At 53.8% G+C, this 23,334-nt stretch overlaps 6 protein-coding genes across 6 annotated transcripts; 4 read left to right on the top strand and 2 right to left on the bottom strand.

Moving 5' to 3' along the window:
• Positions 1-689: 689 nt before the first annotated feature.
• J4E90_006401 (uncharacterized protein) lies at positions 690-3,164 on the top strand (the record flags this gene model as incomplete). Its single annotated transcript, XM_051435946.1, has 1 exon — positions 690-3,164. The coding sequence occupies one exon, from the start codon at positions 690-692 to the stop codon at positions 3,162-3,164; it is 2,475 nt and encodes an 824-aa protein (XP_051289740.1).
• Positions 3,165-3,663: 499 nt separating this feature from the next.
• On the bottom strand, positions 3,664-5,209 carry J4E90_006400 (uncharacterized protein; the record flags this gene model as incomplete). The annotated part of the gene is made up of 2 exons (XM_051435945.1): positions 3,664-4,447; positions 5,019-5,209. 2 exons carry the CDS (start codon positions 5,207-5,209, stop codon positions 3,664-3,666), a joined length of 975 nt encoding a protein of 324 aa, XP_051289739.1.
• Positions 5,210-7,924: 2,715 nt separating this feature from the next.
• J4E90_006399 (uncharacterized protein) lies at positions 7,925-10,284 on the top strand (the record flags this gene model as incomplete). The annotated part of the gene is made up of 2 exons (XM_051435944.1): positions 7,925-8,323; positions 8,374-10,284. The coding sequence occupies 2 exons, from the start codon at positions 7,925-7,927 to the stop codon at positions 10,282-10,284; spliced, it is 2,310 nt and encodes a 769-aa protein (XP_051289738.1).
• A 3,663-nt stretch (positions 10,285-13,947) lies between these two features.
• Positions 13,948-14,403, bottom strand: J4E90_006398 (uncharacterized protein; the record flags this gene model as incomplete). Its single annotated transcript, XM_051435943.1, has 1 exon — positions 13,948-14,403. The coding sequence occupies one exon, from the start codon at positions 14,401-14,403 to the stop codon at positions 13,948-13,950; it is 456 nt and encodes a 151-aa protein (XP_051289737.1).
• Positions 14,404-17,331: 2,928 nt separating this feature from the next.
• Positions 17,332-18,120, top strand: J4E90_006397 (uncharacterized protein; the record flags this gene model as incomplete). Its single annotated transcript, XM_051435942.1, has 1 exon — positions 17,332-18,120. One exon carries the CDS (start codon positions 17,332-17,334, stop codon positions 18,118-18,120), a length of 789 nt encoding a protein of 262 aa, XP_051289736.1.
• Positions 18,121-22,219: 4,099 nt separating this feature from the next.
• J4E90_006396 (uncharacterized protein) lies at positions 22,220-23,212 on the top strand (the record flags this gene model as incomplete). The annotated part of the gene is made up of 1 exon (XM_051435941.1): positions 22,220-23,212. One exon carries the CDS (start codon positions 22,220-22,222, stop codon positions 23,210-23,212), a length of 993 nt encoding a protein of 330 aa, XP_051289735.1.
• Between the last annotated feature and the right edge of the window lie 122 nt (positions 23,213-23,334).

Raw genomic sequence — 23,334 nt, 5'->3', positions numbered from 1 at the left:
GCGGTGCGCTAGTTGTCCGCTTTGGGCTGCCTCATTTGCGGCTGCCTCCTAATGTGCCCTGCTAGTTAGCATTTCTCACCGACCTCTTTCTTCTCTCCTCCGCTCCGACTTCAGGTCGCATCCCTCTTCTTCGATCCCCTTCGTTCATTCTGTCCTCTTCTCCCCGCATCGAGGCTCCCGGCAAAGCTTGCTTCTTTGCACTTCATTCTTATTGTTCGCTCTTTTGGTGCACGCATCCTCAAACAAGCCACGCGAGTTTGTTCTTCGGCAGCTCTGGCCCACGGCATTTAATTGCGCCTCCACTGCGTCCACCGTGCAAGCCTGCGACAGTACCCTTCTGGACCTCTGTGCCTGCATCCTTTAGGCCCCGATTGCCTGCGTTGTGAGCGTGTCTTGTATTGTTAGACCTGCAAACGACTCGTTGCCATTGTGCTTTTGGAAGTACGTCTTGTCCAATGCGTCTCCACTGCGCTCAAACTAATGCCCTCTAGAACGCTCTACATCTTGTAATACAGCAGCATCTTCGCAAGCCCGGCGACCTCTCTGCAACCGGTTGCAACTTCACCTTCTGCCATACATATTTCGCCGTCCGGTCCAACGAGTCCCGGACGCAGTAATACACCTTCACCACGGCGGTTCTATCTCAAAACGCGCGGGACAGCTTCAGTCTGCCTCCGCACCTCCTCGGTATGCAGCAACACGACGGCGCCCCGAACGCCCCCAGCGGTCCTCGTCTCCAGTCGAGCTTCCACAGGCAGATGAACGGCGGTCACCACGGCTTCTCGCACGGCGCCTTCGCTACTAACCAGCCCGGCTATGGCGACCGACACCCGGAGAGGGCGAACAACATGTCCATCAATACCGGCAGACTCAACCCTGGCAACCAGAACGGCAACGATTTGCAGACTCCAGGAACTGGTTTCGACATGAACTTCACCCCTCTGCTCCCTTCGCAGTTGCTCCTCGGTAGCCCCTTCCAGCCAGGCTCGCCCTCGGCTTTCGCTTCCCCGCAGTTTCAGAACTTCGCACAGTTCGCTGGCCAGAATCAGTCTCAGCAACAGAACCACCAGAACAACCAGATGGGAAGCCCCTTGCAACAGCCTCTTTCACCGCAGCTGTACCAGAACATGGTTTCTCCCACTAGTGGCTTTTTTGGTGGACCCCAGTCACCTACTGGAGGTTTCCCTGGTTACGGCGCGCAGGGTCTCGGTGGACTCGGCTCCTCAATGCCGATTGCTCCCGGTCTTGTATCTGGAACTAGCAGGACTGTATACCTGGGCAACATCCCCCCTGAGACTTCTGCAGAGGAGATCCTCGGCCATGTACGCAGTGGTCAAATCGAGTCCGTCAGGCTTCTCCCAGACAAGAACTGCGCATTCATCTCCTTCCTGGATAGCAGCTCCGCCACTCACTTCCACTCTGACGCCATTCTGAAGAAGCTGTCAATCAGGGGTCAGGACATCAAGATTGGATGGGGAAAGCCGTCCCAGGTCCCCACATCTGTGGCCTTGGCTGTGCAGCAATCGGGTGCCTCTCGCAACGTCTACCTAGGTAACTTGTCCGAGGATGTTTCTGAGGACGAACTCCGCGAAGACCTCAGCAAATTTGGTCCCATTGATACCGTCAAGATCGTCCGGGAAAAGGCTATTGGGTTTGTTCACTTCTTGTCCATTGGAAATGCCATCAAGGCTGTGTCTCAACTTCCCCAGGAGCCAAAGTGGCAAGCGCCTAGGCGCGTATACTACGGCAAGGATCGATGCGCTTACGTTTCCAAGACCCAGCAGCAGAACGCCGCGCAGTACCTGGGTATCGCGCCTGGCTACGCTCATGTTCTGAACGGTGCTGACCGCGACATGATCTCCAATGCTCTTGCTCAGCAATCTGTCGCTGCCGCGGCGGTCGCGACCTCTGCTGGTGGTGTGAACAACTTGGGCAACCGAACAGTTTACCTAGGTAACATTCATCCCGAAACCACCATCGAGGAGATCTGCAATGTTGTGCGCGGTGGTCTTCTTCACCACATCAGGTATATCCCGGATAAGCACATTTGCTTCGTTACTTTCATCGACCCGACGTCGGCTGCGTCCTTCTACGCTCTTAGCAATCTTCAGGGACTTATGATCCACAACCGTCGCTTGAAGATCGGATGGGGTAAGCACTCCGGTGCTCTCCCGCCTGCGATTGCTCTTGCTGTCAGTGGTGGTGCCTCACGTAACGTCTACATTGGCAACCTAGATGAGTCCTGGACCGAAGACCGCTTAAGGCAGGATTTCTCGGAGTACGGCGAGATCGAGCTGGTCAACACCCTGCGCGAGAAGAGCTGTGCATTCGTCAACTTCACCAACATTGCCAATGCCATTAAGGCAATTGAAGCGATCCGTGGCCGTGACGAATACAAGCGATTCAAGGTCAACTTCGGAAAGGACCGATGCGGTAACCCTCCTCGCCAGATGAACAGCCAGCAGGCCCAGGCTCAACAAGCCGGTAGCGATGGTCTCCAGTCACCATCGCCTATTAACGGACTGCATCCCAACCGTGCTGGTGCTTCAGTCTCGCCGACTGGCTCTGGCGCACCAGGCTCTGGCCAAAGCACCAACGGCCAGTTCCCTTCCGTTCAAGCACCTGCTTCAGGTAACATCATGAACTCCGGCAACAACAACCCCCTCATGATGTACCTACAAGCTCAGCAACAGCAGCAACAACAGCAACAGGTCGAGGCCAGCATGCAACAACAACAGCAGCAGCAACAGCAGCAGCAGAATCAGCAGCAATCTTTCCAGTCGCCGCAAGCTGCTTTCTACAGTGCCGACCTGAACACTCCTCAGCCACATCACTCTCATAGCTCCCATCAAAGCACATCGAGCTTCAGTCTGATTAACGGTACGTCAGCTGGTGGCTCAGGTGCTACTACTGTTGGTGGCCTCCTCGCACCTTCGAACCTCAACTCGCGTGGTCAACACTCTCGCGCTGTGAGCCTGCCCGCTTTCACTCAGGGCCCCTTCAACCACTCCATGCAGCAAACCCAAGCACCTCAGCAGGGCTCTTTCGGTAGCCTAAGCTCCGGCATCGGTGGTTTCGGCAGCGGCAACGGCGGTTACGGTCTTGCCATCCAGGGTGACGGTGGTCTTCCTGGCTGGGCAGAAGAAGAGGTTGGTGCGCAGTAAGCTTTACCTGGATGTCGTGTATCTTCTTCATTGTGCGATACTTATCCTTCATCTACTGGCTGGTTATTACTACTTCCTTCTTTCGCCTTCCAAGAAATTTCCTTTTGCATATGTCCGGTCTAGGGTTATGGCGCGAGCTGATCAAGCTTTGGGGATCGATCTTCAACTATGTGTTGTAATCTGAATGTGCGCAAGATGTTGCCTTAATACTTGACCTTACCACCTTCGCTTTCTTTTTTCCTTCTTTGCCCTTTACGTTGTTGTAGTTTAGATACCTGTAGGGATACCTAGGGATTCGGTAGGAGGCAATGAGACTAGACGGTCGTATGAGTGTCTAGGCAGGGTAGGCCTGGCATATAGTCAATCAAACTGTAAAACTATCCATGATTCACTTGCGTGCTACGCTATATGAGTGCATGTACCGTCACAGTTGTCAAATGTCCATCTTAAGCTCTCATATTGGGTATCTGATGATAAATGATGTCGTGCAAATACTGGCTCATCCGCGCATGCGCAGAGCATCGCACCACATGCGCACCGTCGTCTCCTGCTCCTGGCCCTTTTTATTCGTTGTGGTCGAAGCCATCATCACTTCCCTGATCTCTGACCGGCCCAGATCGCGACCATCTTTGATCCTACTCCAGCAGTCGCGCACCACAGCCTGCGCATACTCAATGTCGACTTCCTCTTCGTCCACTTCCATCGCTGTACCATTCTCCATTGTGCCATAGCCTGAATCCAGGTTGCCATCAGTGTCCTCAGCGCCCAACGTTGTGCTAATGCAGACCACGACGCCGGGTGATGAGATAGCGCCTGACTGCGGACCTTCGCGAGTCGCTCGTAGTTCGCCGATTTGTATCGAACAGAGGCCCCCGCTATATGATGCCCCCTCTCGCACCGCGAGTATGTGTCTCGGCGTCCACAGAGCGGAAGATTGGTATCGCAATACTGAGGCATGTGCGTCTTGTTGTCGCAGCGGTATCGACGTCATAGTTTCCTGTTGCGCTCGCGGTTGTGCAAAGACATATGTGCGGTTCGGCGAGAGGCTCGAAAGGTGGAGGAGGTGCTGGTATGAATGTACGTATGGCTCTTGTTTACCGTCTGCACCCGCAGGTGGCTGGTAACCCGGAGGTATGGTGTCGCGAAATGCGCGGTATGATAGTGACCATGGTGTTTGCTGTCGTGTGGTGTTTGGGAAGCTGGTCTCGATGCCTTGGATGAGGGTGTTGACGATAGCGAGCGAGGCGTCGATGTTGGTGGAGGGGTTGGAGACGAAATATAGCCTACAGTATTAATTCTGGGCGAACATCAGGTGTGTGGAAGGTGAAGGATTACCCGCTATATTTCATCTTGTCTATGTTGCAGTGTGTCAGAGATAGGTCCGCTATACGTCAAGTAGAAATGGGTGGATTCGTCGGGTTTAGACTATCGCATGTTTGTGTAGACTCTATGAGCGAAAGGCAGGAAATCTACAAGAAAGAGCGCACATAGCCCTGCGCGTAACCAAGAGTGCCAAATCCTGAAGTGAAGATGCGATGAGCGACGCGACGCAACCTGGGAAGCTCTCACGCGGGTGGGGCAGCTTTTAGCGCGTCGGCGACAACAGCCCTGGAGCTCTTTCTCTTACCACGCGTGACAACATATCCTGAATCCGCCCCTCTTGTTTCCACAAGTTTGTCAACAGAACCCGAAACGGAAAACCCCTCCACCGCGCCTTATCATGTTTGTCGTACCTAGGTAGCTGGTGGCAAACAACCGTCTTCCTGTATCCCATGGGGAAGGAACTCTACCCTGAACTCGCGATTTGCGGAGCTACGCATATATACAGTACGCGAGGTCCTGTCGATGCTCAACTCTACAATGTTGCCCATCACTCGTTCCGAAATCCAGAGTGAGTTACCCTGGAAGTACAGCAGAGGGCCCGGACTGAAATCTGTACCCGGAACGTTGATGTTGGTCGCCAAAGTGGTGTCGATCATGGCCAAGTCCAGCTCATCTTCGTTGACTATTTGGCCCGTCGTATCAGTCTCCTTCCAGCGTGTCATGCCGGCGCCTGGGAAGTAGGCGTCAATCGAGATCACATACTCCGCATTGTAACGGTTGTTAATGTACTCTATCCAAGAGTCCCTGTCAGGTCCAAAGTCCGCCGAGTCAGATGCAGCACGCCCAATCCGATTTCGTTCGGCCAGTACGCCGGCCCACTGCCATGGGGTCATCAGTCGCCAATGCGCAGAGATGAAAAGTGACGCTATCAGGAACTTGATAGTCTGCCAGTCTCCGAGTCTGAGCCTTAGTTCGGGCATCCAGCCTTCCTGAAGATTTAGCGGAAATCGACCCTGTAGTACACCTGCATGGACGACGTTTTTCATGGCTTGAAGAAACCGCAGGGGATCATTGGGGCCTTCGAGATCAATATCAAACTGCCTGCGGATATCTTCGGTTCTTGTAATCGGCCCAAGCATATCTTGGATCGTTGTAGCCATGAGACCAAAGACAGTGTTGGTCAAATAATCTGAGTCAACCCCAAGCCCTGGATCGAATCCGTGGTCGACATTAGGGCCTGCGGTTTGAACCACGGTCTCCTGTGCTGGGGGCTGGAGAAAACAAACTGCACGACAGGTTGGACATGTGTTCCGACCGTCTTCCTCATTTAGCCATCGATCTAGACACGACCGATGGAAGACATGGCCGCATATCGTCCGAATGATGGTATACGTATCGGGACTCCAGGGATCTCTGCAGATGGGACATGCCGGATCGTCTGAAGGGGGCGACGGCTTGACGTGGCTTAAAAAGTACTGCTCGCGCGACCGTGCTGGAGGGTGGTTCATATTGACGGAGGTCTGGCTCACAGTGCGGTACTGTTCAACTGCGTTGTACAACGATGTATGGCGAGGAATGATCCAATGTATTGACGGATTTTCCGGCCTTTTGTGGACGAAGGGACACCGCTCGCACACAGTGTGACTGCGCGTATTTCACACCATCGTGTGGGATGTGGTTCACCAGGATGTGGTTCACCACGTAAACCGCTATTTCACATGTTCGGGCGCAGGTAATGCGAAGGTATATATAAGACAATACCGGGCGTTGAGAGTGAAGATTGAAAGTCTGTCATCGAGTATAGTCTTCTTCGTGGCTTCTACTGGGCGCCAATGCTCAGGTAGAGACACAATAGCAGTATATATGCATTCAGGTAATGATTCTGCCAAGGAAGTTACCCTCACACTCTCTTCTCAGGCTTTGTTCTGGACAAAGGTCTTCCACCAAACATAGGGTGAATGTCAAGCAGCTTGCCTGTTGAACAACTGGTGCACCGCCTTGTTAATGCCATAGATAGCTTAAGGTCTTGATATGTTGGGCAATGCCATGGATGGTTTTCTTGAACTAATGATTGGCATCTTACGATCCATTTCGGTTCATCGCTCTGGTCATCCTCCATTCATTGACCCAAGAATGCTCGTAGTAGCGAGAATGCTGGTTTAAGATTGGCATCTTTCTACAATTCGCTGTTGAGTCCTTTCATGGCATGCTTTGAATGCTGCAGTGAATTGGCAGGAGTTGATGTTCCATGATACTCTGTCTGTGATTGCCCTTTGATCACATGAACTGGCCTTGGCGATAGGAGATGGATGTTGGAGTATGGCTTGAACGCGTCCGACGGAATCTCGTGTTTCATTATGCCTCGATCAGATTACTCATCCGTGCATGCATCAACGTGTGAAAGGCGGGTTGCGGTGTTTTTCAGCCCGTGTCTACTTCAACACATCTCGAAATCAACGCGCAAGCCGTCTGCTAAGTGCATCGGTGCAAGCTATATCGACTGGCATGTAAGCTTTCGGACTATATGGTGATTAGTTAGACATTCTATAAGGCTGTATGGTCTTACATGTTACAGCTGTCAGTGTTCGGAAATTTAGCGGGATGATCCTGTCAGCAATCTCGTGTTCCTGTTGTATCTTGCGGAGTAATTACCAGTCCCCCGATTCAGCCTCAAATGTGCCTACCCATGTACTTCGTACTGAAGACTGGCACTGCATAGCACTAGCCACACAAAAGCACTGCAGCTCCGTCGTACGTCATGATTCCCGTAGACCCAATGCGCTTTCGGAAGCTGATATCGCAAGAGCGGGGACGAATGCTCGAACGCTCGATAGGACGCATCGGCACCGCGCACTTTGCGCCTGCCTAATCTAGCGTAGAAAGGCGGGCTAGCGCCCAAGGCTTGTGAAGCTTCGACAACTCCACGAAGCTTCGCGCAGTGTTACAGCGGCCGACTGTCCAATCTCTTACCTGGTTGTGTAAGAAACAAGCGCTTCATTACCATTGCACCGAGATGCATCCATATTTGTGGGCACTCTACCATCAAAGCGACCCTGGGTCCTTGGGTACCTGTATTGCCCTGAACCCCCAATGCCGTGCGGGATACGATCGTCAATCGCTCAGAGTACCAAGCACACCACGGCCTTCCTCTTCGAGCATTCGTGCATGCATGCTCTTAATCTAGTTCCCTATCATATCCGCCTCGCCTATTCGCCCGACCGTCGTTTGCCTTGGTCTACATGGGTCTAGCAATGACAAGTACAGGGTAGCGCCTGCAGCTATGATGTCTTCTTTCTCGGGAACGCGCAAGTTCGCTACCTGGTCCGCGGTTCAAGCTGTGCAGCTATAAAGTGGTAGAGTTCGTGCAACTGCAGCGAGGGCACGGCGAACCTGAGATCTTTGCCTCCAGTTCTTGTCGTGTTGTCTGGGTTGAAAGCATGGCTTCCCTCTTCAATGCCATCGCGGGTCTCTCGCTAGCCTCGGTTGCGCTATCGTCGCCTGTTGCACCTCACATTCATACGCGGCACTACAACGCGACAAGTCCCTGTGCACAAGTCGGCACTGCGATTGTAGGCAAGAACGTCACCGCAGGTACCGCAACTGTACCTGCCGAACTCGCATGGGACTGCATCAACTCCGTCCCATTCAACCAGAGCGCTGCTCTTGCCCTGGTAGACGGTGTCGTCCCATACTTCAAATGGCAAAGTAATACCGTCTGGTTGAAAGACCCTCCAGCTGAATACGCCGAGAAGGTGCAGCCAGCGGTTGATATCTGGGGCGGACTCGAGGAGATCAGGGAAAAGGTCAATGGAGGAGAGTACAAGAACGAGTACGAAGTAAGATGTCTCTCTGCTCATTATGAAGAGTATGAACTGATTCAGAACAGTTCGGTTTCGAGCTCTACACCCTCTTGCAAAGCACCCATGATGGTCACTTTGTGTACGTCCCCGATGTAGTCGGCACGGTTTTCAACTTCGCCCGTCCTGTACCACTGGTTTCCGTTTCGAGCGACGGAAAGGAGCTTCCCCGGCCTTACGTCTATGCCGATGTCTTGGCCGAGTCTTTCGGCAATGCTACATTCACGCCTTCGCCCATTACCCACATCGATGGCGAGGACGCCAAGGACTTCCTGGAGCACTGGGCTCAGTACGGTTCCCTCCAGGACCGAGACGCATTGTACAACAACGTCTTCTACGAGCTCGCGACTGTGTCTCTCGGCCCAGTTGGATCTGGTATTGGAACCTTTGCGGGATCGGGCCGCGGTCGCTGGATTTACCCCGGTGCTACTACCGAGCTTACTTTTGAAAACGGTACCAGCCGAACATACGACAACTTCGCCAAGGTGCTGATCCCCTTCGATGGTATTACCGACGGAGAGAGCCTCTACAAGCTCTGGTTCACTGGCAACCAGCCTGGAAGCGAGACCGAAGCGTCCAACTCCACCTCGGCTACACCTACACCCACAGCCACTACCTCCGCTACGCCTCTTCCCACCATCCCCGCGCCAGGATACCCGCCTCCAGTCCTTCGTGAAGCACACAACTTGATCGGTGGCTACTTCCTCGAGGGTGACTACTCAGATGTCGCTGTACTTTCCGTGCCATCCTTCGTCGGAATTGACGCACAGGAAGCGTTCCAAGATACTGCTGCCAAATTCCTTGCCCAGGCCAAGTCCGCCGGAAAGAAGAAGCTCGTCATTGACGTTTCAGCCAACGGCGGAGGTACTATCTTGCTCGGCTACGATCTGTACAAGCTGCTATTCCCGCAAGAGATTGACCACGCGGCTGCCGACCGCTACCGCGCCTTCGAAACCACTGAGATCTTGAACCGAAAGTTCTCTGAAGCCGCCGCGGGTGTCCCACGTGTGGCTGAAACCAAGAACGAAACACTGGAGGATCTGGTTGGCAATGTTGTGTCCTCCGTCTTCAACTACCGATCTGATCTTGATGTCAACAGCGAAAACTTCGAGAGCTGGCAGGACAAGTTTGGCCCTGGCCTCGAGCAAAAGGGGGACAACTTCACCAACCTCTTCCGCTGGAACCTCAGTGACACACTGACTCCGCTCAACTCCGGTGGTATCTACATCCACGGATATGGCCCACTTTCAAACTACACCCAGGCTCCTTTCGCCGCTGAGGACATCGTCGTCGTCACAGATGGATACTGCGCGTCAACATGCACCATCTTTTCTGAGCTCATGCGTCAGCGTGCCGGTGTCAAGTACATCTCACTGGGAGGCCGCCCTCGTGATGGCATCACACAAGCCGTGGGCGGTGTGAAGGGAACGAACAACTATCCGTGGGACTACATTCAATTTGTGGCTCAGTTCACCATCGGTAACCTATCTACGCCTGAAGAAGGCGCTCAGCTCAACAAGACGGAACTAGGTGACTACTACGATGACACACCCTTTATCCGCTCTTCCAACAACGCGGTTAACGTCAACTTCCGCGATGGTATTCGCGATGGAGACGAGACCGACACTCCTCTCCAGTTCGTCTACGAGCCTTCAGACTGCCGTATTCTGTACACCAAGGCCATGACTGTTGATGTGACTGCTATCTGGAAGGCTGTTGCTGATTCAACCTGGGGCGGTGTCAGCCACTGCATTGCCGGAGACCTTGGTGGTTACAAAGCATCCCGCATGGCGAAGCGTGAGCTGAGCGTTTCCGAGAGGGCGCACAGCAAGAGGATGCAGTCTTGGAGAAGGGACCTCAAGGCGGCTGACTACCCGCTTGATGTCAGGACTGATCTGACCGGCATGAACTTCGATGGCAATGGCATGATGTGGCCGTAAATTACGGGTTATCGACATGATAGAATGAGGGTATTCATGCATCTAGATGCGAAATGAATATCGTGATCTTGATCCACCAAATCTTGGATCTGCAACATGTTGTAAGAGCGCATGCAATGCTACCTGTGCGTCGAAATCAATTATCTCGCTTGAGCCGAAGAATGCGGAACTCGTTTCACTTGAATATTTCAGTGTGAATGTGCTAAAACTACCAAGGGTACGCTAATTTGAATGGCACCTCGCGATGGTGAAAGAACTGGGACGGGCATCGATCAGAAAGGTGACGGCACAGGGAACTACATCCTGCTTCCAAGCTGGCGCGCCAGACTTTCACCCAGACAAGAGATGGTTCCATTCAGCGGCGTCACACGCTTGTCATGAAGAGTCCATTCTTGGTCGATTTGGGTTGGATGTATTGAGTGACGCCTCTAGTCCTACGAATAGGACGGTTGTAGTGTTGGTATAGATTCTGACCTACCGTCCAATAGTTGCTACGAAGCTGGATAAAGGCCAACTTTCATCGTTTGGAAGGTTACCTTTGAAACCAATCGTTTGACTATCTAATGATCCACGAGGACAGTCAGTTGTGGTGTCGTCTGAATACACATTCCCGTCCACAACCTCGCTGAAGATGACCTCAAGAGCGTGAAGGGAGATGCGGACTGGTTCGATACCTTCCAACTGGACGGGGCAACTACCAAGACGATAGCTGTCTCTGGATAGTAACGTATCGATTCCCCCAAAGAGATACATCGGCGCAGAATATACAGAAGTTCTGAGGGCCTCCGCGGTGCCTCAACGCCGGGTCCAATAATTGACCTCTCCGAAAGCGGAGCGTTGAGGCTCATGCGTCGGGAAAATAGCCATCCGCAAGAACAACTAAGCTGCCGTCGATAGGCGCATACTCCTTTTGGGAACGATGGCCCTACAGTTCGTCGGTCGTCATGGCTACCCCTTCGCTATGTTTAGAATATGGTGCCTGCGCAAGTCACGCTGCTAGTCTTGCTTTTGCCGTTGCTTCTGTTATCAGCGCATGGGACAGATGGAGAAGAAAGCACACCCGAAGTTCTGCGTAGTACGATCTCCAGCGATTTTCTCCGATGCAGCAGAGGGAACGCACGTGTGCTTTTACTTCCGGTGTTACAGAGAAGCGGCAGAAGGAGAAAACCGTTAGCGTGGGGTACTGGATGTCGGCATTGCAAGCCACGTTGACGCCATCGATCGATCCAACTACTCCTACACCACAAAGTGACATCGTGTGTTTTTCTCGGGGGCCGGGTCTGGGTGTCGGCGAGGTGTGGTAGGGGCTTTTCTCCCCTATTACACATAGGCTTCCCGATATCGCGACTCGCGGCACGACATCGAGCCGATGCGAACACTCTGCCGTTTCTCCGGTGTTTACTCTGTCTCTCCGTAACAACGTGGTCAGTATTGTCAGCCAAATAAGGTGATCCTCAGGTGTCAAACCGATCGCACGCAACAACGCATGAGTAGCCTGCTATATAGCGCAGCATGGAGGGGCTTACGTCTTTTCGGCAACCGGGGTAGGAAGGGTCTAGACGGAGCGATTAGGCCAAAAAGCAGGTTGTCTGCAAGGTTTCATCGCGCAACGGTTATAGCGGAGACAGTTTTTCTCCGTGTGCATTTTGGCATGTGTCGGGTAGGTCCATCCTGGCGGTTGGCCTTTGCATCGTTCGATGCCCTTTCGCGCGGGGCCGCGGACCATGATGATTTGCACGTCATCGTCGATGTCCCAGCAAAGGACATGCGGGTAATCTGCCCGCGCATATGATCTACTCAAATGTTTACGTTGACCATCGCTCATGTCATGCCGATCCGATTGCGGTTCCACAGAAAAACTGACAGGCCATCATCATGCACGCGGGTCGCACGTTTAACGACCAAGGGCCTGGGAGGAGCGTGCACGGTGTACGGGAGAAAGCTTCAAAAGCCCATTGCGCACGGGAGATCTTCGATGTGGGCTTGACATCGTCGATGTGGGAGGCGTTGTGTCAAGCCAAGACAGGCGCTACCAGGAGCAAGGCCGGGGTGGCGCTGGAGACGGAAATACGGGGAGTGTGACCTAATGGTTGTTCCTTGGGGATAGATAGTTACTCCCTGGGCGAGTGTAGCGGGATTGGCAAAGCGAAACGGCGTTTTGTGGAGCACACGATGTGTTTACTATGATGATACGCGTCGTGGGAAATGCGCGGATGATGATGGAAGCTCTCCGCGTTCGCAATTGGCGATAAGCTGATACGGATAAGGAACCTTATCACCGGATCTAAGTGATCACCCAGCCACGCACATGTCAAACAGCCCAGCAACCTTCCCAGGTTGGTTCAGTAAACTTCAGAGCCATCTCAGCCAACAGTAGACATCGGCCTTTGATCCGTTTCACGCGTTCCAACGGTGCTTTTGCTTGCGCGTTCACCATCTTCGATCCCCAAACTATGACTCCGTGACCCCCAATGTATTCTCTTTTCCTGATTAATCTGCAACGACACCATCAAGGCGAGCAGTTGAGAAAAAGCCAAACACTGTACACGGTTGATTGCAAACTGTCCGCGCATCACGCGTCTGGCGTGGCATCGACCAAGCATCGCATTTCCAACAAGCCGATACCCACAATTAAAGCCGTCGAGATCAGCGTGCCCTGCATCGTGCCTGGCGCACGCCATCGAGCGATGTCATCCCGCCCCCTTCGACTCCCCTACTTGAAACAGAATAGCGCTGACGCGGAAAAAGAGGAGAACAGCAGATCCTCTGAGCATGCTGTGGAAATGTAAAATCCCATGCACGAGTAAGTAATCCATACGACTGGATGACAGCGGGGGGAAGCGTGCCCGCGGAGGACAGAGGTGACCGGGGAAACGTTCCCCAAGCTACGTTTGACCTGAGACGTTGTTTGGGTGATGCTCCCACGCGCGAAGATGTGCGTTCGACGTGGTTAACGTGATCCGCGTCGGATGTTGGTTTTGCGAGACAGCAGTCACAGGGCACTTCTGGTGCCCGACAGGCGAAGTTCAGATTGGCAGTTCGCGCTATGGTAGTTGCGGGACTAGCGGGGAACGGATTCTGTGCACACGGGGGTTTTGTGCTTTCCGAAGATCGTCGGATCGCGTTTTCCTGTGTATTGATGGACTTTGGCCGATATGGCACTGCACTGCAAATGGAATAGGGGCGGGCAATATTGAAGCGGCAAATAGACAATCACGATGCAATATGGGAAATGTCATGGTTGAAAAAATCAAATTTGTGGGTCGGCGCAGTGCGCGACTGGTGTATTGTACAAAATGGGTATCACATGGTCAAATGCTCCTGCAGCTGTTGCAGCGTAATAACGTGAAGGCCAGCTCCATGACTTCCAACTCGTGGTGTGCCTGACCACACCAACAACTGCGCAATGTCCTCAGGATATGAGCAAATCCGGAGAGGGCCAAAGTGCGCTACCGACTGGCTCAGAGGCCAATGTGCGGTGCCTGTTCCTCGCTCGTGCAGAGCTCCACGGCCGGGGCTGGAAAGCAAAACGGCTCACGTGGCGTGAGTTGACAGCGGATGTCTGTGTATGGGTGCAGTAGTGATGAGGCGATAATGGTAGCCGGTAGTCGAGATGTTGACTAGGCGGTAGGGTGTAGAGCGTGTTGAAGGCTCGGGTGGGTTTCAGCCAGCGCTGTAGCCAGTCATCCGTGCGCAGTGGCTGCAGTAGTAGCGGTTGGTGCCGATCTGGTACATGTTCGCGAGGCACTCGCGGCGGCAGCGGCAGCAGGACAGTGTGGACGGCGAACCCATGCCCATGCTCGACGTGGAGCTGTTGGAGCTGCTAGAGGAGGTGCTTGAGGTGCGCTGTTGCTGGATGGGCTCAGGGGCCGGGCGGTGGGCAGCTTGTGTTTGTAGCTGCAGCAGGCGCGAGGCATCCGAGGGGCTCGTCATGTAGAGAGGTGGTGCCGGGCGGAAGGCCAGCAGCGGGTTGGTCGGGTCTGAGGGTGTGTAGGGCTGGTAGTCGGAGACGGGGCTGTGCGAGGGAGTTTCCTGGGAGAAGTGGACGGCAGGCACGATGCTGAAGTAGCAGGAGGGAGCAGTGGGGAACAGGTCGGGAGTGAGGTGATCAGCGGTCATGGTCTGGCTTGTATGTGTCTGGAGTAGGACGACGGCGGGTGTGAATCACACAGCGTACGTGGGATCGCGGTCGCCTATATGCTCGTACAGCCATCGAGCGATGGCAGATCGGCCAGTCGCAGGCCGCGTGCTGGGCGGGCGGTGCGGCCGACTGATTGGCGCGTGGCTGGGCTGTGGAACACGTCTGGCAACCATCCAAGACGCTGGGTCCGAAGTCTTTGCTAGGCCACCACCAGGCTGAGACGCGCCCGCGCCGATCGCCCGACTCGGTCTCGATCGTGGCTGCTGAAGCCCCCCGCACACGGCCAATCCTGCCCGCCCACAGCATAGCGACGTTTGTGCATCGCGATCACGCTGCAATTCCATCGCCCACGACGCCCATCGCTCGATGCGGCTGCGTCGCTGCGACATGGTGTTTTTGGCCCGCTCGCACTTGCCTCTGGATGAGATCACTCGCACCACCCGTGTTGCGTAGGAGTACGCGTCGCGTCGGCCTCGCGCCGGTGCTGACTGTGTTGGTGCCTACCTGAGGCTGTGCTGCTGAGCTGTACATACACATACCACCGCGTCCGTGGTTCCCAGAGCCTCCGGTTCCTCCGCAGTCCGCAGTTCGCTGTCCGCTTCCGGGCGCCGAAACTACCCGTCCTCTACCGCCCATCGAGCATCGAGGTACCATCACCACGCCAGCCCCATCTCCTCATCTACAACCGCCCCAATGCGGCAGTTTCGCCAATAACCCGTCGAAAGTAGCTCTTGACTGCGGACATTGCGACCGCAACCCTCGCAGCCTGTTGCTGCCCATCGTCGATGTCAAAGCGGGCCGTACCGTTGGCTGGCGGTCTAGATCATGGCCATGAACCCTCCTTGGGCCTGAGGGAACCACGCAACCTAATACATGCTTTCAGAGCCCTGCGTCGCCGACACTGAAACGTTGCTGTTGCAAACTCTACTATACCTGTCTCGCCTATACCACTTCCTCCCTGCCACAACCTCCACAGCTGCCAATCTTCACACGAATAACATGCTCAACAGATGAATAGTCGCCAGACATATACGCCCTCTGTTTCAACGCCCTACAATCACGCTGCTGCGCCGTTGGCTCCGTCCACAAGCGCTTACGTTGCACTCGGAAATCTCCACCACCCCAGAATGCAAATGTGCACCTGCATACAGCACTTGTGGCACGATCATCGACCCAGGTAACAATAGCCCCTGGTAGACAAAACAGCTGCGCGGATTATTCCACTACATTCCACAGAGGTACCAGCCCTGCATTGCCTTGTTGCAGACAAAGTCTTGGTGGGCAACGGTCTAGACCCTCTGGCCCTAGCTGAACGGCGCCCGAACAATCGACGCCTAGGCCTCGTTGCACCCCATGACTGGATAGTCGCCACTGCGATCGCAGGCCAAAGAGGTGGAGGGGCAAATGGAGTCGTTTCTTCTGCAAGATCGAGACTGCCAAACTTGGTGAAGCCTGATCCTCCAAAAGCAACGTGGTCTCTCTGAGCTTTGTCTAGCCCTGCAGTACCGTGGCTCTGCATGGCCCCAGCAGCCAGTTATACGACCCGGAGCTCGACCGTCAACATAGTCAGCTGAGGATCCTTCCGGAGCTTCCAGTCACCATAGTACGGCTCGAAACCCAACGGAGTTCGCGACGTGTACCAAATCAAGCAGGGCCACGTCTGGAACGAGTGCAGTTCAACACCTCCAGTGAAGAGATGGCATGCACAAAGCCTGGCAAACAAAGCAATATGACCTTTCGAGTCCTGTTCGCGCGGCGGTGCACGACAGCTTCTAGACTCCCAATTCGGCTTGCCTTGTTCTGCTCTACTGTGACAAATGATGATTGCCCCTTGAAGACGCACAAATCAAGCTTCTCTGAATACAAAACTGTGGGCGATCTACAGGTTCGAGCAGAGAAAGTTACATGTGGCCGTGGTTCCGCTCATCATCAGTGGTTGCGCTGCGACTTCGAATAGGACCTAGTACTCTGAATCGGCTCAGTACGTATCGCCCACGTTTGATACCGAACTATATCCATGCGAGAAATCGGGTGCAGCGCCAGCACCTTGTGGTGGCTTCGGACATGTTGATACCGGGAAATAGTCTCCATGCAAGCAAGCTCGGTTTTGTGTGCACCATGCCTAAGAAGAAGCGTATGGGTACACACTAGTATCTTGATACGAGATCTTGTGGAGGTCTTCAGGAATGTACCTAGACACATGTCAAGAAATCCAGTGTCTCTGATCCATAGGTCCTTCCAGCCTGAACCAGCCGTGAGTCTAGAGCGTAAGAAAGAGGGATCTGATAACCAATGCTAGAGCATTCGATCTTGCATCCTCAACTAGTTTAGATGGGGGGTAGATATATCGTCAACATCGTGGGGTAATCTTGGAACTGATCCAGCGCTGCAAGGGACACATGCACGTGATAGAGCCCAATGCGGGCTAGCTTGTGATGTTTTCCTGATGGTCCAGACGGCGCGTCATTGGCCAGTCCGACGGCGACGGTCATGTGCAGATTGCGAGAATACATAACTCTTGTGGATATTGTTCCTTCTTCTAGTCAAATTCCCTGTTACCATGTCCTGTTGTCTGCCTTTCAATCACGACGCAAAACGACCCAGGCCGAGCGAAATGATAGCTGCACGATTGGCTCAAAATGCACGTCGGTATCGAGGCCCGATCGTCCATGGGGTGACACCATAGGCAGCCGTTGCCGCCATTTTTTCGCCTTGTTATACTATCTTTTCTTCACGATCGTCGTACCGTTGCCCAAACGCTGCCCACGTCACTATCGTGGCAATCGTCACCGGCCCGCCGCCGTCGAACGAAACAACGGCACATCGCTAGGTGCCCCACCTGTCCGAACCCCTCCATCGCGCGCCGACAAACTTCAACTCACCAACCCAACACACACATCAACACCATGGGCAAGCCTCCGAACCTATACGCTTTCCAGAGCGCTGCTGAGCTCGCCCCGAGCCTGCGCACCTACGTGCTCGACGCCCAGAACGCTGCGCTCGAGCGCCACCAAGTTTTCCGCGTCGCCGTGTCTGGCGGCTCCCTGCCCAAGACGCTTGCGCAAGCGCTTCTCAAGGAGACCAATGGCGAAGGAAAGGTGCAATTCGACAAGTGGGAAATATTCTATGCCGACGAGCGCGCGGTGCCTCTCGATCACGAAGACAGCAACCATCGACTCGTCAAGGAGGAGCTTCTCGACAAGATACCGTCTGAGTTGGGCACACCCAAGGTCTACCCCATCGACGTCAAGTACCTCGATGACGTACAAGAACTGGCCGACCAGTACGAGAAGACGCTCGTGAGTGTGTTTGCAGCACGCGACAGCGTAAAGTTGCCACTCTTCGACCTGCTTCTGCTTGGCTGTGGACCGGACGGACACACCTGCAGTTTGTTCCCCGGTTCTGAGCTATTGCGCGAAACCGAAGCATGGGTACTCTCCATCTCCGACTCTCCCAAGCCTCCCCCGAAGCGCATCACCATCTCCCTTCCCGTCGCACAACATGGACTCAAGATCGCCTTCGTCGCGACTGGCGGAGGAAAGAAGGACATCATGCGCCAAATCTTCGATTCGGACGAGGGTCAGCAGCTGCCTTGTGGTTTGGTGAACCACAAGGGCGGAGACCGCGTTAGCTGGTTTGTTGACTACGCTGCTATCGAGGGTGTTTCTTTCCCAGCGCGCCGTGGTAGCCTGTGAGAACAGGGAACGGAATAGCTGTGCTTTCGTAGGGATGGACGTACGCGCCATTTCACGAAGTATGCATTGGTCGCTCACTCGGCTTAGATACAATAGATAACGAACTCTGACGATATTCCCATTCCATTCTTTGCTACTGGACATGCTCTTGCCATAGCTAGGGTTCTAGCCATATGTGGTGCTAGCGCTGTGGCCCGCGCTCATTGGATGTCAACAACCGATGTTTCGTGTGTTTGTGCATACCCGGCAACATCAGACCGAGCTATCAACACGTTCACGATAGCGCCGCGACCTGTATCGAAGATGAACTCCAAGCCGCGCTCACAGATAGGCAGAATCGGCCATGCGCCCCCACGGGCTCGGGTAAGCCATGCCCCGTCCTACAGCAGACAATGCCTAACAGGTTCCAGAACGCTGCACCAGTCGCGCCGACCGGTGACGACAAGGAAATAGCAAGACATGGCACAAGTGGCATTGCGCGCCCTGCCTCTAGTAGATTGCCGTCAGTTCAGGGCGATCCGGAGAATCGTCGCAGCTTACTGTGGGTAGAACCTGAGCGTGTGAGGGATCTGGCTAAGACTAATCTTCCTCCTATCTAGTCCCCAGCCCGGCCAGCATAGATACAATACCCGGTCAAGTATATTACCTGAAGTATCTGACAGAGACGCTGGATCGGAAGATGCGGGGGATGACTTGAACGGGATGCAAGATCAGCCAGGCACAGCGTCACCAACGCAACACGTTCAGCTTCCGGGTGCAGTACCAGGGCGACTTCGACCAAAATCCACATATCAGACGGGCACCCCATCATCTCAGCGCACGGAAAGTGCTGAAAAGACAAGTGCTCCCAGGACGATGCTGCCTCCAACTTCAGTCAGCAAGCCTGCAGAGCCGCAAGTACGAGGGCTTGCCCGATCGCAGTCTTTACGGAAACCGGGTGCTACGTCGCAATCAGCTCAGGCATCAGGCCCTCCTGGTCATGCCAGGACCCAGTCGACCAGTACCATATCAGCCCCTAGACGTGATGTTGCTAGATCAAACACGATCTCCGAGCGGCCAAAGTCTCTATTATTGGCACCAACGCGTACCTCGAGGACTAACAACACATCTGGCGATACCTTATCTGGTCCAACGCGGACGTCGCTACGGAATGCAGGGCTCAGCCGCTCTGCTAGTACGAAAGCCAGGCCAGAAGCATCCAGCGGCCTGCCGAGCACTGGTACGGTGCGCAGGGCCGAAGAGCCCGTTGGCACTCAGTCAAAACGTAAAGACGTCGTGTCAGAAGAGCCGAAGAAGGCTAATCGACCAGCTTTCAGCACGCTTCAACAGCACTTCACACCACGTAAGGTTGGGAAAGCTCCCACTGCCACATTTATCAACCCTGCACCTCAAACAGTGTTGCAATCGCTTTCTCCAGAGGCGATCAGTTTGCAATCTGAACTGCTTCAACTTCATCTTCTGCATCAATCGTCGGCGGAGACATATAGATGCTGGGAAATCAGTGCGAAGCGTAAGATGCGCACGAAGTTCGAAGAGGTTGCTAGCCTTTACCAAGTCATGTTAGACAGCGAACGCACAGCACAAGAACAGAAGAACTTGCAGTCCCTGCTGGAGTGGAGTGCTAGCGGCTCATCTGCGGGCCTGGTTGAGTACATCCAGGTCCTTTCGGAGCCCCTCCACGAACTGCCGTCGCTGGTCGAATCGGGTGGTCGACTACAGCGTCTGGTGAAAGAATTTGAGCATTGGTCGTCCTGGGTCCAGGAGATTCGGTCCGCCCGCCAAGGTCCGCATGGAGCCAAGGCGGCTCTTGGGACAATTGAAGGCCTTGGGGATTCATGGAAGGCCGAAAATGCTGCGTTGATCAGGAAGTTAACAGCATTTGCACGCGACCTGGACAGGCTGGCTTTGCCAACACCCGGATCAAGCATTGCATGTATCGTCGAAGCATGTAAAGCCATTCTACACGGCATCTTGGATGAGTTGCAGACGATGCAGAAGATTGAGACTGAAGTGGTGTCACGCGAGAAAGACTGGGTTGAGGATCGTCTTCGACTGATTGCCCGGGATGTCGGGACACACTTTGTGGATACTGACGGGCAGAGTGCAGCTTGGCGCATGTGAAAACGTAAAAGCTGATGAAAAGACTCAGAGGTACGGTGTTGGTGGTAACAGGATGGGAAGAGATTAGGAAAATATCGTGGTAATACAGAAGCGTTCCTTCCAGGGCGCTTGTAGCACATGTGCGACGAGTTCCGCATTCGGGAAGGTTGAGATCACCTTGCCCCAATTCTATTACTTGCATCTCAATACGGTGTTTCGTGTTACCGCAAGCGCATGCCGGTCAGGCCACAAGTCATGTCTTCAGTCTAGATTCGGCAGATGTCGTAACAGAGAGCTTCAAAGATCCCGTGCTGACTGACGACGCTAGTTTCGGATGATTTCCCGCTCATCATTACCGATAACGATCTTTCCGTCTTACTCAGCCGTCATCCTTCCACAAGCTCCTCCTATCGTTGGCTATGGGTGCATCCGGCAAGCACTTCGTCGAAATTCCCTGATACTTTGTTCGCGCGAACCGGCATGTCGACCCCGGTGAGGTCTCCTCACAGTAGTGCATCGAATCGCGCCTCTCGTGCCTATGGCGTTGGCAATAGCTCTTTCACGGGCATCTTGGCCTACGACTTGGCTCTCACTTGTCCAGGCTACTGAGTGCAGGTATGCTTCGGTGCAGCAATGGCGCTGACTGACTCTGGTACCACCGAGGGAGCGATACGCACGTAATTGCATACTACAATGCGGAACTTCGGCCTCTCTGTAACGGCCCCTATGAATGACCCACCGGATGCATTACGCCTGGTTGTCTGAATGTTCCCATATTAGGAGCCATGCCACCGAACACGAGCTCCGACCTTTAAGCAAGACTCCGACTGCACGGCACTCACATGCGGCACCGATGGCGCTCTTACACTCCAGCTCTTGCATGCCATGATATCGACTATCTTACAGTTGAACATATATTTCGAAAGATTTTATATCGACACTGTTCCTAAGGCATTATACCTGTTCTGATGGCGGAGGCCAACTTCTGTGTCCGGTTTCTAGGTTCAAGTCCCACCTGTGCAGTGTCGTACGGACATGGAACGACCACAGGAAGATACCAACACCTTTGAAGTGCGGTCCAAGCGCCCCGGCCCGACTGTCACAGCCTCCATCAATCAGCGTCATTATTATCGTTCCCGCCACGAGCCGGCTACTATACTCACGGCGGTTACATCCCGGATCAACAAAGGTTTCTACTGTGCCCTGATTCATTCCAAATCATTTCAGTAGGGCCAAAGTTTCGAATTCTACAGCTGCCGTGCTTGCAAACAGTGGCATAACTCTAAGTACCTACAAAGTCTCAAGTCCCCGTTCCTCTTCTGTATCTATCAGTGTGTATATCATGCGGTAGCTCTATCGTGTGGTGCAGATGTGGAAGCCTGGCCATGTGTGTGTGTATACCAGCGCGTTTAGCGGGAGCGTGTTGACCGACATGTAGCCGGCGCATGAGGCTTTCATCTTATTGGTGTGCCAATTTGCACCTTCCAAAAAGGCTACCATAGCTGACTCTATTACACAAGATCCGCCAATATGTTACCGTAGTACTAGCTGGGCTTGTCTCCTGCAGAGCAGCTTGGTCATCCATCAGGGTCATGGGCCTGAGCTGGCGCACGCAGTAGGGATGGTTACTTATGCTTGCCGAGCTGCCAGGGCCAAGTATTCTGCAGCTTGCATGTATCAATGCGCAAAGTTGCCACGGGCTTGGAAGTTTTGACCAATAGAGACAGAAGGTTGACGCGTACAAAGCACGATCTAGTCAATACAGTGAGTTGCTCTAACTTCCCCTATTGCCGCTCGATTAGCATCTGGCCTTACCATGCTTGGGAACAACTCTCATACGCTGAAATAGCCGCCTGTACACAATATTGCCAGCAGTGAAGAGCTATTGTAATGGGTGCTTCGTTCGCTGCACGAGCATGATTTCTGGTTGCAAGGGCACATGAAGCAAGGCTCGTCGCGTCGCCCAAGGTCCTCGTCGCCATTTCTCAAAACTTCCAAGATGAGAAGAGCTCAAGACTACTCCGATGACGGCGAGGATCGGACGCCTCCACAGAGACAGGAGTCAAATCCCGGTGTTTCTGGCAGCTTCAGTCGTCCCAAATCCGCATCGTTCGCAGGTAACCCTTCACCGGACATTACGCCAGCTTTCGACTCGATGAACGCCCCAATACGGGCTCAACAACGTCCACACTCGATAATCCTACCTTCGCCTTCTTCCTTCAACTTCCACATCTCCCAAAGCCTGCCTTCAATATCACCACCAGCGATGTCGCAAACATTAGGACCAAGTCCGAGCTTACACGACCTCCAACAGCAAATCAGCCTCAAAACTTCGGAATTGCGTACCCTACAGCGCGAATACGGTACTCTGCTCCAGAGCCTCGAAAGACAAAAGACGACATGCGCCACGCTCGAAAGAAAGCTCGAAATCAACGACGCAGAGGTCATCCATCTTATGGATGAGAAGGACAGGCTGTCAGCACAAGTTTCGACAATGGAAGGTCAAATGGAAGAGCTACAGCAGAGTAGGGATGAGGCTCGGCAGCAGCTCATCGCTAATGGCGCACAATATATGCAAATCATGGACATGGCCAACCGGCTCCAGGCACAAAGCACTGAAGAAAAGAGGGCATGGGAAGCTGAGAAAGCCGAGCTCGAGCAACGCATACGTTTACTGGAAGAAGCTATGGTGGTTGGAACTGAGACGTCGGTGTCGATATCAGACACGGAACAACAACCTGGCATCACTCCGGATCCATCGCCCGTCGACTTTACACACAATACCAACATTTCGGTCTCTTCCCAGAGAGAGACTATTATCGTCCTCCGTGCTGAGATCAGTCGTCTTCGCGCGAGAACCCAGAGACTTGAAGCGGCTGTGCAAACTATGCGGCGCGAAAGTCTCTCTATCCAGGAAGCAGCAAGGCAGATACTGGAGTCCAGTGGGAAGATGGACGAGACTTCAATCGGAGTAGAAGGTGGTCAAAGATGATACAATACAAATTGCGCAGCACAAATCACTCTCCCCACAAAAGTTTATTCGCCAACAGCTTCGCACTATTGTTTGGGTCTCGTATTGGAAGGAAATTAGGCTTAAGGGACGGATCACAAGGT

Source organism: Alternaria incomplexa, assembly GCF_024043165.1.
Source record: "Alternaria incomplexa strain BMP 0042 chromosome Unknown scaffold_9, whole genome shotgun sequence".
Classification (NCBI taxonomy): Eukaryota; Fungi; Ascomycota; class Dothideomycetes; order Pleosporales; family Pleosporaceae; genus Alternaria; species Alternaria incomplexa.
This window is presented reverse-complemented; position numbering and strand designations above follow the sequence as displayed.